Source organism: Mytilus trossulus, chromosome 13, assembly GCF_036588685.1.
Source record: "Mytilus trossulus isolate FHL-02 chromosome 13, PNRI_Mtr1.1.1.hap1, whole genome shotgun sequence".
Taxonomy (NCBI): Eukaryota; Metazoa; Mollusca; class Bivalvia; order Mytilida; family Mytilidae; genus Mytilus; species Mytilus trossulus.
The window spans coordinates 39,964,489-39,979,914 of NC_086385.1; the positions used below are offsets into that span (position 1 = coordinate 39,964,489).

At 30.3% G+C, this 15,426-nt stretch overlaps 1 protein-coding gene across 1 annotated transcript; it reads right to left on the bottom strand.

The window, feature by feature from the left end:
* Window positions 1-3,625: 3,625 nt before the first annotated feature.
* On the bottom strand, window positions 3,626-12,551 carry LOC134694008 (syntaxin-17-like). The gene is made up of 8 exons (XM_063554998.1): window positions 12,521-12,551; window positions 11,534-11,708; window positions 10,956-11,220; window positions 10,121-10,269; window positions 9,388-9,438; window positions 7,174-7,260; window positions 6,376-6,508; window positions 3,626-4,849 (listed from the first exon to the last, which is right to left on the bottom strand). The coding sequence occupies exons 2-8, from the start codon at window positions 11,702-11,704 to the stop codon at window positions 4,707-4,709; spliced, it is 999 nt and encodes a 332-aa protein (XP_063411068.1). The 5' UTR covers window positions 11,705-11,708; window positions 12,521-12,551; the 3' UTR covers window positions 3,626-4,706.
* Window positions 12,552-15,426: the final 2,875 nt, after the last annotated feature.

Here is a 15,426-nt window from a genome sequence, read left to right on the forward strand (position 1 = left end):
GCCCCTAAATTGAATTGTGTACTAGTTCGGTGAAAATGGAAGTCAAAATAAACTCAAAAACATATAAATGAACTAAAATTAAAACTAGAACGACTTATGTGTACATGTCAGACTGGCAGGTTCAATCTGACCTTGACCATGCTTCCATACATCAATGTTAATTTGTATGTTTGGTCTTTTTGTCAGATACTGTAAGCAATTGATCAGTTGTATTTTGTTTGAGTTTGAACAAGGTGAACCAACACCTGAAGTGGTTATCGTGCGGTTGGGTAATAGTGGGTGGATACCTTAATGTGTTCACAGTTGTCTTTCACTATAAAAGTAAAATAAAACAATAAAGACAACAACACCAGGACTGTGCAAGGAATCTTGCATTGACCTGATTTTTCATTGTTCAGTGTTAAGTTTTTCTAGCTTGGTCTTTTCAATGGATACTATAAGCAGTAAAATATTAGAGAAATGTACATGTTGTACTACAAATGTAACAAGTATTATGTGAGTATTGCATGGAAATACATAGTCTCTATAGGTTAAAAATTGATTGTATTGGAATAAAATTCTAACTTGATCTATAACTTGTTATGGTATAAACACTATAATAATAATTATTACGTTAATTTGACGACGCCCTTGTAGATTTCGAAAAAGAGAAGGCTTATGCCCCTACAAGGCAGCACTCTCACACGCAAAGTGTAAAGGGATTAATATAAGTTGCAAAGCATGTTTCCCAATCCACTAAAAATAAATATGTTCAAACAAAACTCATAATAAATATCAAGTCAATATCTTCAATCATGATGAAAAAAAGTTTGAAACTGATCATTCAAGTGAGTTTTCCCAAGGACCTTACTATGCAAACATTATCAGACAAGAACCAAATTCAAACCTGATCTGTAAATTGTCATGATAAAACTATATACCAATTTTCTAATCAATATCTTCAATCATGACAAAATTATTAAAGAGAATTTTCAAGTCAAAGGACCATAACTCTGCACAATCATCAGAAGAGAACAAAATTTGAACTTGATCTGTAACTTGTCATGTTAAAACTATATACTAATTATCAAATCAATATCTCCAAGCATGATGAAAAAAAGTGTTTTGCCATACTGACGGATGAACAGACAGACAGATGGACAGAGTGTAAACCTAAGGTTCTTTTCCACAACGTTGGTAGGGGACTAAAAACAATTATACAATTTCTCAGCAGAAACTGCTTAAGTAATTCAAAACAAAGTAAAACAATGAATCTCTTAGATATTTATTAGAGTGTCTCTACATGTTATAAAAAAATTGAATAACAAAAATATGATAATAACAAAATAACATAAATAACAAAATATACAATTGTCACAAAGTATAAGTTTACTTTGATGTTCACAACAAATTATGTATTAACTCAAATATTTTTGTCAAATATATAACCGATTTTTAGAGTGGTAAATTCTTTTCAGATTGTTACAAGAGCATTTTAAATATTGTCATTCATCACAACCAAATATTCTAAAAACAGAATTGAAATTAATAATTTATCAATAATAATCTTAAAGATAGCATGATTTATTTAAGGAATGACTGTAATTTTTTTTCTGTCTATAAAGAAATAACATAAAAAATTTGGTGCACACTGAATAAGGCGCGTAGTGGGTTATTTAACAGTGTGCACCAAATTTTTTATGTTATTTCGAATAGACAGAAAAAATATTACAGTCATTTCTTATAATTTAATTCTAAATTCCATTTTAAACTGTAGAAAACCATGAAAAACATTGATGACGTCACAGTCACATGACTAAATTATGTCTATGGGCTGATAACAAAATAACGTCAGCCAATCAGAAGACGCCTTACATCCAAAATTAAATTATATAAAATTAACACAAGACACTTTGGACACCCATTAAGGTATATAATATTATATGGATAATATATACAAAAATAAAATTATACATATTATGATAGATCTGAAGAAAATTATCGATAACAAACAGAAATAATGTTGACTTTATCATCACTTTATAATATACAATTACTATTTAAAGTATTTGGTTCATAAAACTTAATTTATTTTCCAATATGTTTGTAGGGCAAATATTTAGTTTTTAGAACTTTGATTTTTCACAATATATGAAATCTCATTTGGTAAATCATTTAATAACATTATAACAATCAAACTTTAAAATTAGTTTGTAACAAGTTAAAAAGATATACATGTATTAACATGATGAATGTCATGTTGTATTTTAATCACAAAAAAGAAGATCTTTGTCAATAACATAATAATAATACAGTAACACATTGCAATGTTATATACAGCAGAAACGATACATCCATAACCACAAAAGCAAAGCAACAACATATTCTTAATTTTCAATGGAATATATGAAGGTTTTGCATATAATAAAATGAAATGCAAAAGTCTTGAGCCAACTTTTGAGGTGAAAATAGAAAGTCACTTTTTAAGCAATTTAAGAAAAATACATAAGGTTTGTGCCAATTAGACAACTACGCACCAGATATTAACTTCAGTGACCATATTGAGATAAAAAATATGCTAAAACCACAATTATACAATTTCAAAAACTTATATCTGAATCTGAAATATTAACAAACCTTTTTTCCTTAATTTCCTTACTTTTAATATTCATTAAGATAATTATGTTTGAAACTTCATAATAAGTGATATGTTACTAAGATGATGGCAGAGTTACAGCCATACAGAATTGATACTTTTTAAAAAAAAAGTTTTACCTTAGATTTGAGATTCAAATAATTCAAGTTCAACCTAGCCTTAGTCCAAATAATTATGACGTCTTGCAAGGCTATTATACTTTTTGCTTTGACGCCTTACATCGTCGCTGTAAGGCATCAAAGCAAAAAAGAAAATAGCTTTTCAAGACCTCATAACTATTTGAACTAGCCTAGCCTATGGTTCTGATGAGTAAATAAAGTTTACAATGCATTCAGGATAATCCTATGTGACATTAACTTCATTCCATGAATATAATTTTAAATGGATAAAAAAATAAAAAAAATAGTCTATTATATATTTCAGACAATATTAATTCCAATTTATCAGTCTGTCATACTGTTACCATGGTTACATTAAATGTTAAATATCGATATTTATGGAAAACATTTTACTTCCTACAATAAAACAATATTTTAATCCCATAATCATGATTATATTGCTGAGATTAGGTAAATAACAGGAAGTCTTTTGGGGGATTAGTTTTCAAGAATTTTAAGTACTTCCTCAAGAGTTGATTTTTATAACTTGATATATTTGTCATAGAGCAAAAACATTAAACCTCACATTTAGGAAAGTAAATAGCACCAAGTTTGTTTTTAAGAATAAGAAACCATCTCAACAATAAACTGAACAATTTTCATATCTTTAATCCCTAAAAAAGTAAAGCAGGAATAATAATGTCATAACATTTAAGAAATAATTCATGGAACCCATAGATTTTTTGGAAATTTACATATGGCCTGGGCCGTGATATTCAAATTTTATCTTGAGCGTTAGCCAAGGATAAAATTAACAAAAAATATCACGGCCCAGGCCATGTGTAAATTTCCAAAAAATCTATTATTAATATTATACGAATATTATACGAATTTCGATGGTTTATGTAATGGAAAACCTTCAACTCTAGCTTTTTTATTTGTATGACGTCATGTTTTGAATTGACTCCAATGCGCCAAAAATATTAATAGACTTTTGCGGAATTTTATTTTATTTTGATTTGGTTGATTTCTCCAAGCTCTTGTACATTATTTTTTTTTATTATGCATCCCAATAAGAATAAAAGTTCTTAGTTTTTTTTTTAATAGCAATTTTTAACACAATAAATTCGGCAAAGTGATTGCTAATAGGTTCCAATACATGTGGATTTACGTGGGAGGTATGTTGTAACATCCATTATTATATATATATATCTGAGTCTGCGCTTAGTATAGATATATCGACAATTTTATCACGGTGTTGTTTACAAAGCGAAAGAAGCACGTCATATAAGAATACAATTTAGAAGTTATGATTTTCATTCATAGATGTGATTTTTTTTAATTGTTACAGACTATTTGCACTCATGAATATAGCCTGAAATGATGTGTTAATAAAGGTCCTCCCTGAACTGTAAGATATACCCTTGGACCTCAGAAAATTTTCACAGAAATGTCTCTGAAATGCACAACCTATGTAAGAAAATGTCATGGTTTACTACAAACATGAACAGAACACTATTTAGTGAAATTCACAACCTTTCTTTAGAGAATACCAGTAACAGAAATTCAGAATAAATGGCAAGAAAATAGAAAATTAAAACAGTGTGGACAAAACACTGGAATAATCTGCATTTTGAAGATATATGGGAAAAAAATGAATATAGTACTGCACAATGCAAAACAAAACATATTTCTAATGATTTTTAGGAAGTACATCTTAAATGTATGACATGAAATTCAATATTGCATTTAAAAATAATGAGTCTATTTCATCCTCAGTTTGAACCAATGAAAGCAGGAGATATGCAGTTTAAAGTCAATTTAACCCTTTATGATATAATATAATCCTATCTGTAATTCCTATGGCAATACTTATGAAATTCTAAAGCACTAAAATAGCTTTCACATGTTCCATGCATATGGGAACCAGCTATTTCCTTTCACCAGTTCTAAGGGAACCAGCCATTTCCTATTCACCAGTTCCATGGCAACCAACTATTCCCCGGAGATTGTTTATCCTCACTACTACAGTCTGTTGATTTCTCACTTAAATTGCTCAATTCAATATTTGTAATTTTATCTTGTCTTGATTTAATGATTCTTCCTCCGGTAAAACCTATAAAATAAATCAAGAATTATTATGAATAAAGTAAGATATAGGAAGTTAAGAAGGTTATAAAATAACTTTTGTTAAAAACAGTACAGTACTAGTATACTGTGGATTTGTTTTCGAGGGTACCAATTCCTATCATAGATTAATGAAAAATTAAAATTTTGTTGATAATTGATTTCATGGTTTTACAAAAAATCTGCATACAAGGCTACAAGCCTGTTGTAACGTGATCGAGGGGAGGTCAACACCGACACAGACGGACAGACATAGTCATCCATAGCACGACAATATATCCTGTGGTAAATTCCCAGTAACTAAATAATGCGGTATATATTTACAAGTTTATTAACAAATGTACATTACTTCAGGCTCATTAACAAAGTCAGCTACAAAGTTTAAACATATAAACTTTAAATACAAGTCCTCCAGAATCTAACTGATTCAAGACTTCAAGGAATACACATCCTTTAAAACAGTATCCCAGCTGATACACAATTTCTCAGTTGCTTGACCAACTGACCTTTATCATAGAGTTTAATTACTTCATCTCTAGACAATCAAAATAGGCATAACTAATTTTATTACCCTACACACCAGGACATCCTTTCTGGTCTTAATCACATCTGACAGTTCAACTCTAACTGCAGATAATAAACTAGCAACTTGTCAAATTAGCCTTGCCTCATTAATTTTCTCTGTACACAAATAAACAGTTATAAAACCAAACTAACTAGAGGTCAATATTTACAAAACATTAAAATATTACACTATAGAAAATTGGCAATTTTTTTACCATTTCAATGCATAGTTGATTTATCTAATGATAATGAAATCACAGTATATTGACCTCATGGTTTCTCTAGTTTTGATTGTTTAACCCTGTTGCTGTCTTACACCTTACATCTCCTTTTACCAACATATAATGTCAATCAGCAATTCATGGTGAGGATTTTTAAGAGTATATTAGGTCCGAGACCACAATTGTCGTCCCTTGATTTTTCGTTGTCCACGAATGTAGTCCCTAGTGTGGACAGTGTGTTACTTGCCAATTTTTTTTATACCCCTCCCAAATGTATTTTTCCATGTTTTATGCCTCAAATAGTAATATAAGTCAAGGGATGAAATGACACTGTCAAAAAATTTGGGTAATGAATTTTAAAATAAAGTACCGGTAGTAATTTGGTCCAGTTGAAAAAGGTTAAAAATTAGTACTTCGGAAGATGTCAAAAGATTTCAAGACCCCCTTAACATAAAATTGTCCATATTTTGAGTAAGAGTTGATGACATTTTCTATAATTTTGATACAATTTGTCCAAACACACTGTAAAAATTTTATTGAGAAAGCGCAGGTTGGATTTTTTAATTTGCATTTATTGTCTAAAAGAAATGCACTACGAAATAATTGTGGTTTCAGACCAGATATTGGGTAGTTTTTGACAATTCAATTCAGTGTATTGACTATCTTATAGTATACATGTTGTATCTTAGCTCCAGCCACTAATCCAAAAGGACTAGCCACTAGTACTTACCTACAACACCACCTCCAACAGCCCCTGCCACTCCACCTATCTTAGCTCCAGCCACTAATCCTACAGGACCAGCTAGTATAGTACCAATCACAGCACCAGCTATTGGGAAAATGGCCGCCTTGTATTTTGAAGCCTAAAAGTAGAAATACTACTAATTTGTCTAAACTTTGAGGTCTTAAAAAAAGCAGTTGGACATTTTTTAGTACCATACACAACTTCACCTGAATTTTGAAATTTAAAATATACACGTATATTACTAGAAAAATTGGGATGATTAGCATGATTAGGCCAAAAAATATATAGTTCTTTTTTCTACAATAATGACCCATCCCTTTTTTACTCTAAAGGTTCATGTCTACCCTAAGACATTTTTGGTTAGGCACATTTTAAAATCAAGATAATACTAATACTTTCAGTAAAGCATTGTTAAATTCAGAAATGTATCCTACGTGTACATAGGGTATGTAAAATATTTCAATAAAACCCAAAACATATCTTTCCTACCAACATTTTCTTGAACCTCTACTTCATACCCTATCTTTTTCTGCCAAACTTTATGTCTGCTCTATGGTTGGGTTGTTGTTGCTTTGACACATTCCCCATTTCCATTCTCAATTTTATTTGGAACATTTTAAAGACTCACTACACCTTCTCTTTCAAGAATAAAACTTCTCACTTCAATGCAATAACAATAAGTACAAGTTTTTTTCTAAGTTTTTTCAAATTTTTAAGTCAAATAGTCAAACCTTATTTATGTTCATGATTTTTGTAAATATGCAAGCAAAGCAATAATTTTACCCCGCCAAGTGATCGTGTCCCATCATTTATACTTTGTTGAGCAGTTTCTAAATTATCCTGGATGTTGTCAACTTTTTCCTGTTGTGACTGAAAACATAGCATAGGTACAGTTAAGGTGGTACATAACACTACAGGGAGATAACTCTGTATAATCAGCTGAAAGTTTTAATCATGTTATATTGTTCAGGGAATATTAAGCTTCTCAATGATTAAAACTAGCGTTTGCCAAACAGCTATAAATCTTATGAAAACATAACTAGCCAAATTAATTTTAGTGTTTGGTAGCACATTAAGGTTATTTGCTACTAAATTCAATATTTCAGAATCTAAAGCATTATGGGTAATTCAAATGTTCTAAACCCCAATATAAAATTATGGAATTTTGGTTTGGAAGGCACATTGTATTAATAATACATGGGTGATGGATATCAGAGCAACTTTTCACACTATAATGCACTATAATTCTCATTTACCATTGCCTGGGTGGTGGATGCTGACAAAAACTGCCTTCCAACCCCCCAACCCTCCAACCCCCTACATTTTTTTCTGGAATAGCCCTAAGTAAAAAAGTCATCCATTCTTCTTTTCGTGCATTCTTAAGATTTCTTTGCTTTAATAGAATTTTTAATTGTTTACCCTTTGCAGATGTCTTTACTAATCATTTAAGTGTAAAGTGTAATTTCATGGACAATGAAAATCTCACTAATGTCTGTTATCTTCAGAACACTGCTCATTTACAAGCCCCAAAGGAGCAATTTTTGAAGGCCTTGAGCAAATATACAAGATCTTTGCTCAATCAGTTTCTTTGCTGAATTAATGAGAGCATTGAACTTCAATTAAAAAAAATTAGCAAACCTGGGAAAAATCATTCAAGTAAAATATATATTTTATTATAGTGTCACATACTGATTGACAATATTTAGAAATCACAGTATTCAATAAAACAATCAATACCCAATCATAAATTTGACTTATGAGACACTTAACACATGTTATATACATTATAAAATTTAGTTTAACAGTAAAATTCATAAAATTATCATCAAAAAAGTTAAAACGTGTTTGTGCATTTAAAAGCATATATACTTGAGCAAAAAATAAAATCTGAAATGAATGTTGTTTAAAAAGTATGGAAATAAGTAAAAAGGAATAAAATATAAATTCTAAGTTTTAAAATAATTTCATCTAAAAATTAACGATTTACATATTTAATTATCATAATCTTATAAAAAATTAATCGCAGTGACTTTAAAATCATAAAAGAGACTTTTACAAATAGTATGTTATTAGTAATAATTAAGAAAATAATTTTCGTCTCATTAAAACTCTTATGTAAACATTTGCTTAAACATTTTTGAATATCAGAACATTTCATTATTTCAACAAGTTTGACATCATCATTTAACATTGAGAAATTGTCAATATATTTTGAACATTCGAACAACAATTCAAACCTAATGTCATCATATAAGGAACATTGCAAACGAAAATGTTTTTCAGATTCAACACTATTTAAGGAACAAAATTTACAAAGTCTATTTTCTAAAGCTGTAGGCGGCCTGGTGTACCTGCCAGTCTCGATGGCTAACGGGAGCGGGCCAGCGCGGAACAAGGCTAGAGTACGTCTGTACGAGCGTGGTTTAATTTGGAGAACGTATGTCTCGACAAAAAAAGGCATGATTTGACATCTCAAAACTTGAGGATTTTTGTGGGATGGTAAAAAATTCCTTTATACATTAGTAAATTTTTGAGAAAATTAAGGGGAGACAATTTAAACATTATTTATTTACTTGTTAATGTGTATATTTTTTTTACTTCTTCAAGTAAATAAAATTAACTTGTATAAGTACTAAAGTAGTACCCCTGACTGCATGACAGTACAAAAGTACTCAAGACAAGCCAGATGATGTTTTGCTATCATAGGGGTCACAGATCATATATAAGGTGAGGGCTGTTCCAGAAAATACTATTTCCCCCCCAGGGACGGCACTTTTTTTTAACCCCCACCACCCACAGAAATAAAATTTAATTAGAACAGCACTCCCTTTGCATTTTGGTATTTCAAAAACAACCACCCACATAATATTTTAAAAAATTGCCTTCCCTGGGGGGGGACATAGTATTTTCTGGAACAGCCCAGAGTGACTTGACTATGATATGTTATTAGTCGTTCAATTTTACATTGAGTAGATTGCTATTTGAAGTTGTACTTACATGAACTTCAGTAGAAAAATGATGAATCATCGTGTTTAACTCCATTAGATTCTAAAATTAAAAATGTTCATCTTTTAATTCTCCTTTGCTTTATAAGTACATGATAACACAACAGAAAGTGAAGGAAATAAGATTTCTTGATTCAGAATGATTTCCTCATTATTGAAGGCCTTACACCTATAATGGGCTATATAAATAGTTGTTACTTTCTTGTGGAGAGTTGTCTCATCAACAATCATACCACATCTTCTTATGATTATGATTTATGTATGTTTAATTTGACCAGGTATTATTTCAATTAAATGTAATTTAGGAGGACAAGACGCACAACTTATTCAAAGCTTATTACAAAACAAAAAACATTTTCATTCCTTTTAGCTAATGGACTTCTAATATTTCTCTCTTTTCTTGATTCGAAATCAAGGAAAAATTATGTTCTATTGATATTAGATATCATGGTTTTGTTAAATTTGGCATTAAACATGTTCAAATTTATGAGGAAACTGTACTTTTATTAACATTTAAAAAAAAAAATGTCAATTACCTGTACCCCCCAAAAAAACACTTATCACGATTTATACTGAGTCAACAGTAGACAATACTGTACTGTATAGATTTAGCTCATTGTAAAAGGCAATGAGTATCCCTTAGTGAAAATCTAATTACCTGCCTTTTATGTTTTTTAAATTTTTTATGCCGTTTTTTCTTTCTTTTTTTTTACTATAATATTTACTTGATGTAAATTTTCCCATGACTCCATTGCTTCTGTGTCTTCAATGATTTTAGGATTAATTTGTAACTGTTCAAGCCCAAGTTCTACGGAGGCTTTTCTGGTAGGGTCATCTGAATGTTTACCTGGCATGAGTGGATGGTTGAGGTTTGCTGTCAATAAAAAAGATTGGAAATGTTACCTTACCCTTCCGGAGCACCTGAGATCACCCCTAGTTTTTGGTGGGGTTTGTGTTGTTTATTCTTTAGTTTTCCATGTTGTGTCATGTGTGCTATTGTTTTTTCTGTTTGACTTTTTCATTTTTAGCCATGGCGTTGTCAGTTTGTTTTAGATTTATGAGATTGACTGTCCCTTTGGTATCTCGTCCCTCTTTTACACCAAGGTTCAATGTTAATCTTGGGCCTTTTATTGCTTAATACAGTATTGGTTTTGTTAAATGTTGAAGGCAATATGTACAGTTACCTGTGAATGATAATATTCCTGTCTTTTTATCTCTTGTAGATAGTTGTCCTTGAATATTGATGATATTTTATTTGTGATGTCTTCAATATCAGAATATACATATATTTTAATAATGTCATGAATGTCTCAAGAAATTTATTTGCTACATGAACATGATGAAAAGAAACTGCTAAGACAAATACATATCTAGATTTCTAAATTAAAATATAGAAGTAAGTTCTCTATGCTGTGTTTTGTGTATTGTTGTTTAGTCTTTTGGTTGTTTTTCCTTTTTTTAACATAGTTTTACCAGCGTTTTTTCGACTTATGAGTTTGATTATCTCTTTGGTATCATTCGCCTTTCTTTAACACAATTCTTAAATTAAAAATTAAATACCATCTTCTTCATCATCATGTTCATGTTCTTGAGATTCTGGCTGAGTCTCTGCTTCTGTAGATTCTATTTCTGCAAATTCTTTGATGGATCTAATAGCCGTGTTTTTCATATCTTCAATTTTTTCGTCAAACTTGTGCAGATCACTGTCCTGAACCTGTCTGCGTGTTTTTTCTATTTCCTTGATATTGCTCACGATTTGTTGAACTGTACGGGTTGTGTTTATCTGTTCTTTGTTTAAGTTAGTCCAATCCTGAAGTCTGCTGTACTGTAAAGCAATAAAAAAAGTTATTACTGATTTTGTTGAGTTTGGTTGTAGTTCAGTCCTGTCTAATACAATGTACATGAAGTTTTCTGATCTGTAAAGCAGAAAAATGTAACAGAAGACATTATTTTGACATGTCAGGCTCAATATAACAATCAGAAGCTGTGGCATGATTGCCAAAGTAATAACTCTCCACAAAGACCAAATGAAGTGTAAATTAGCAACTATATGGCTTCCAATAATGAGTAAAATTTTCCAATTGAATGTTATAAAAAAATTTAAACGAATGAAAAGGTAGTCATCCAAGTCCATTTACCTTTTCAATATTAAGCCTGTGTTTATGTAACCTGTCCAAGTCCATTTCAATCACTTTAAGAAACTTCTGTATGGACGGTTCCAACCTTTGAATAGGAAACTTTGGGATCTCAGTATCTCTGCTTGTCCAGCTAGTGTTCTTCTCAAAACTTCCCATGTTGGTAATATTCATAAAACTGAAATAACATACATGTAACATTAAAAAACATATATATACATGTATTGGGTAATTTTGTATTTCTCTTCTAAAGCAGAAAACATGAGAATAATATAGTGGATTCATTTATGATCAGAATACCAATTTTCTGTCATCATGGTCATTGAGAAATAAATTGCTTGACCAAGCGCAGCTGGATATGACCGCAAAAGTCCAACCTTAAACAGTTAGGACAAAAAAAGGACACAATATTCGTGCTTGATACAGGTCTGAATTTGGATTGTTTGACACATAAAAGGTATCTTTTATATCTTTTACAGAATAACTGTAGTCATAAAACTTAGAAATGGTTATATGATTTGAATTTATACTAAAATGTTTGCCTTTGTGCAATACACTATGCTGTTGCAAATAGCCCTTCCCTCCCAATAATAAAAAAATACCCCCTTTTTTTTTACTTTGTGCAATATGCTGTTGCAAATTGACCTCCTCCAAAAAAATTGTAACCCCCTTTTTTTTGGTAAAAAATTAAATTTGAAGAAATTTTCTTTTAAATTTCTGAAATCTTAAACATGTTTAATGAGAAAAAAAGTTATTGTCTGGAAAGTTTATTTGGGCCTCTCCTATCCCCCCTCATAAATTATAATTGTATAATTTGTATCCTGTTTCATTTTATTCATTATTTGCCATTTGAGTCTTTATTTATTCAATCATTAGTCTGTTTTCTAATTTAAAATTATACTCATAAAACTTTACTGTTTTAGAAATTACTTGACAGATGACAGAGTATAATAATACAAGAAAAATGAAGTAATTGAAGGTAAAACCTACTTTTCTTTTGAAAAATGTAAACAGGAAGTGTCGCAATGATTTTATTTTACAGTACAAGTTCGGAGAAGATACGTCACGAATCCTGACAAAAAAACGGTGAAAATAAATTTGGACAATTTAGCAACACAAATATCTTGAAGTATATATAAACTTCTTATCACTGGCAGGATATCAAGTTAAACTAAAGATTTTACACAGATTTGAAAATCAACTTTTTTTATAAATATTTTTAACCATTTTTCGTAAATCTTAGTAATCTTTTACAAAAATCTTCTCCTCTGCAACTACTAGGCCAAATTAAAACAAACTTGGCCACAATCATCATTGGGGTATCTTGTTTAAAAAATGTGTGGCGTGACCCGGCCAACCAACCAAGATGGCCGCCATGGCTTAAAATAGATCATAGGGGTAAAATGCAGTTTTAGGCTTATAACTCAAAAACCAAAATATTTAGAGCAAATCTGACATGGAGTAAAATTGTTTATCAGGTCAAGATCTATCTGCCATGAAATTTTCAGATGGATCGGACAACCTGCTCTTAGGTTGCTGCCCCTGAATTAGTCATTTTAAGGAAATTTCACCGTTTTTTGTTATTATCTTGAATATTATTATAGATAGAGATAAACTGTAAACAGCAACAATGTACAGCAAAGTAAGACCTTAAGGTAGATCACCAGTATATATTTTTTTAGACAGAATTTTTTTATAATTTGCCAAAATGAAGATTTTACAATGCTCTTTTCAAAAATTTAATAAAAAGTATGGGTCACCGTGCTATTTTTCAAGCAATGAGTCTTTGAAAATGGCAAAAATTTGGTTAATTTGTTCATGAAAAAACACATTAGTGTGCATTAAAAAAATTCTATGAGATACAATTTTGAAATAAATTGTGAGAAGAAAGGTTTCATAATATGTTTTAAGAAAATAAAAAGAAAACATGGTGTCACCGAACTTGTTTTCTTGCTACAAGTAAAAATAAAAAAATTCCCTATTAGCCCAGTATAAATTTTGTACTAAAAGAGTTATCTCCCCTTAAATGGCTTATTTGAAAAAAATAGTTTTAAACCCCCCAAAAATGATATTTGTTAACGTATTTTGTATAATACGATTAATTAACAGGTTTTTTTTAAATAGAAAAAAAGTCTAACTATTGAGTTGCAAATCTGTCTCTAAATTTGCAGATTTAGGCAAATAACTAGACCGATTTTGTACTGTGATTGTACAATCCAAGATGGCGGTATACCATCAATCTACCTTAAAATAAGTCGACATGACCAAAATGGCCAATTGACTCCATAAAGAGTTATTGTCCTTTATAGACAATTTTTAACAATTTTCATAAAATTTGTAAATTTTAACTAACATTTCGACTGAAACTTTTAGGCCAAGTTCAATATAGATAGAAATAATTGTAAGCAGCAAGAATGTTCCATAAAGTAAGATGTACCAACACATCACCATCACCAAAACACAATTTTGTCATGAATTCAAATGCGTCCTTTGTTTAATATTCACAAAGACCAAGGTGAGCGACACAGGCTCTTTGGAGCCTCTAGTTTATTCTCTAATAATCACACCAATGAACAGTTTTATTCAGTGCCGGCCAAATAGCAGATTTGCTATTTAGCCGGTGCTGGTCAAATAGCCACTGCCTATCTATAAACAAAGATATCGTCATTTAATCATTTCCAGTGGTAAATATATATATATATATATATATTACACGTTAAAAGTATGTTGGTCTAAGATATATTCGTAATAAAATGGAATAGAATGATTGATCATAATGGGTAGATATGCATGATGAAAGTACATTGAAGTTGAATAAAACTGCGAACTGGATATAAATTCGCCTCAAAGTCTTTTAGTTATATTAAAAAGTATCCCAGCGGTTTAGTATTAGAACTGTTAAAAAAATCGCCTGAGTATTAGAAAAGAAGTATGGTTTTAAATAATTCGTGTATGAAAAAGCACATATTTTAGGATTTCGTGTTTAGATTATATACCGTTATGTTTTGAATTTTACTTATTAAATTTGCATATGATTCATCATATAAATTATGTTAACACATGTAGCAAAGATTATATTTCAGTGTAGATTGAAAAGGAGAGAATAAAAATCTACACACGAAGATTGAAAAAAAAACTATTATAACTGTTTATATCAGCGGTATATACACCATATTTCACGTTTGTTCTTTTATTTCGAATTCTTTATTACATAAATCATGCCGTTAGACCTTTTGTTTGAATTTTTCATATCATGGCCTTTTATAGCGGTATGGGTTTTGCCGTCATTGTCAAAGGCTATACGATGGCACATAGCTTCTCACGGCTTCAATTTGCTGTATGTCAATAATATTGTTAGTACAATTAAATTCCTATTTTTGATTTGTCTCCTTCAAACTATTGTATATAATCCGTAGTAATGAGAAGGGCAATAAGGCCCTTAATTATTTGGCCCAATAGTTACCGCAATTTTAAAAGTTTTCATACATATGCTTAAATGACAGAAAACTTGACTAAATTACATGGCATTCAGGAAATCAAAACAAATTTGACTTTGAACACGTTACCATGACAACAAATCATGACTTAATTTGCATTTTTTGTAAATTTTCGTGATTTTCCTTGTTTTTCATCCAATTTAAGTACATTTTAGATTGAAAAAGTATGTTCGTACCCAAGAAACAACTTTATATTTGGTGATATTATGTCAATAGATATAATGACTAGATATAATAAAGCTTACCTGTTAAATTATTTTGTTGTTTCTCGGCTCAGGGTGCACGATGTCTGCAGAGCAAAAAGTAAAATAGCAAAAAAAAATGAGCTCCGTGATAAATCGAAAACTGAAAAAAACGGCTTAATAAATGGCAAAATTAAAAGCTCAAACACATCATACA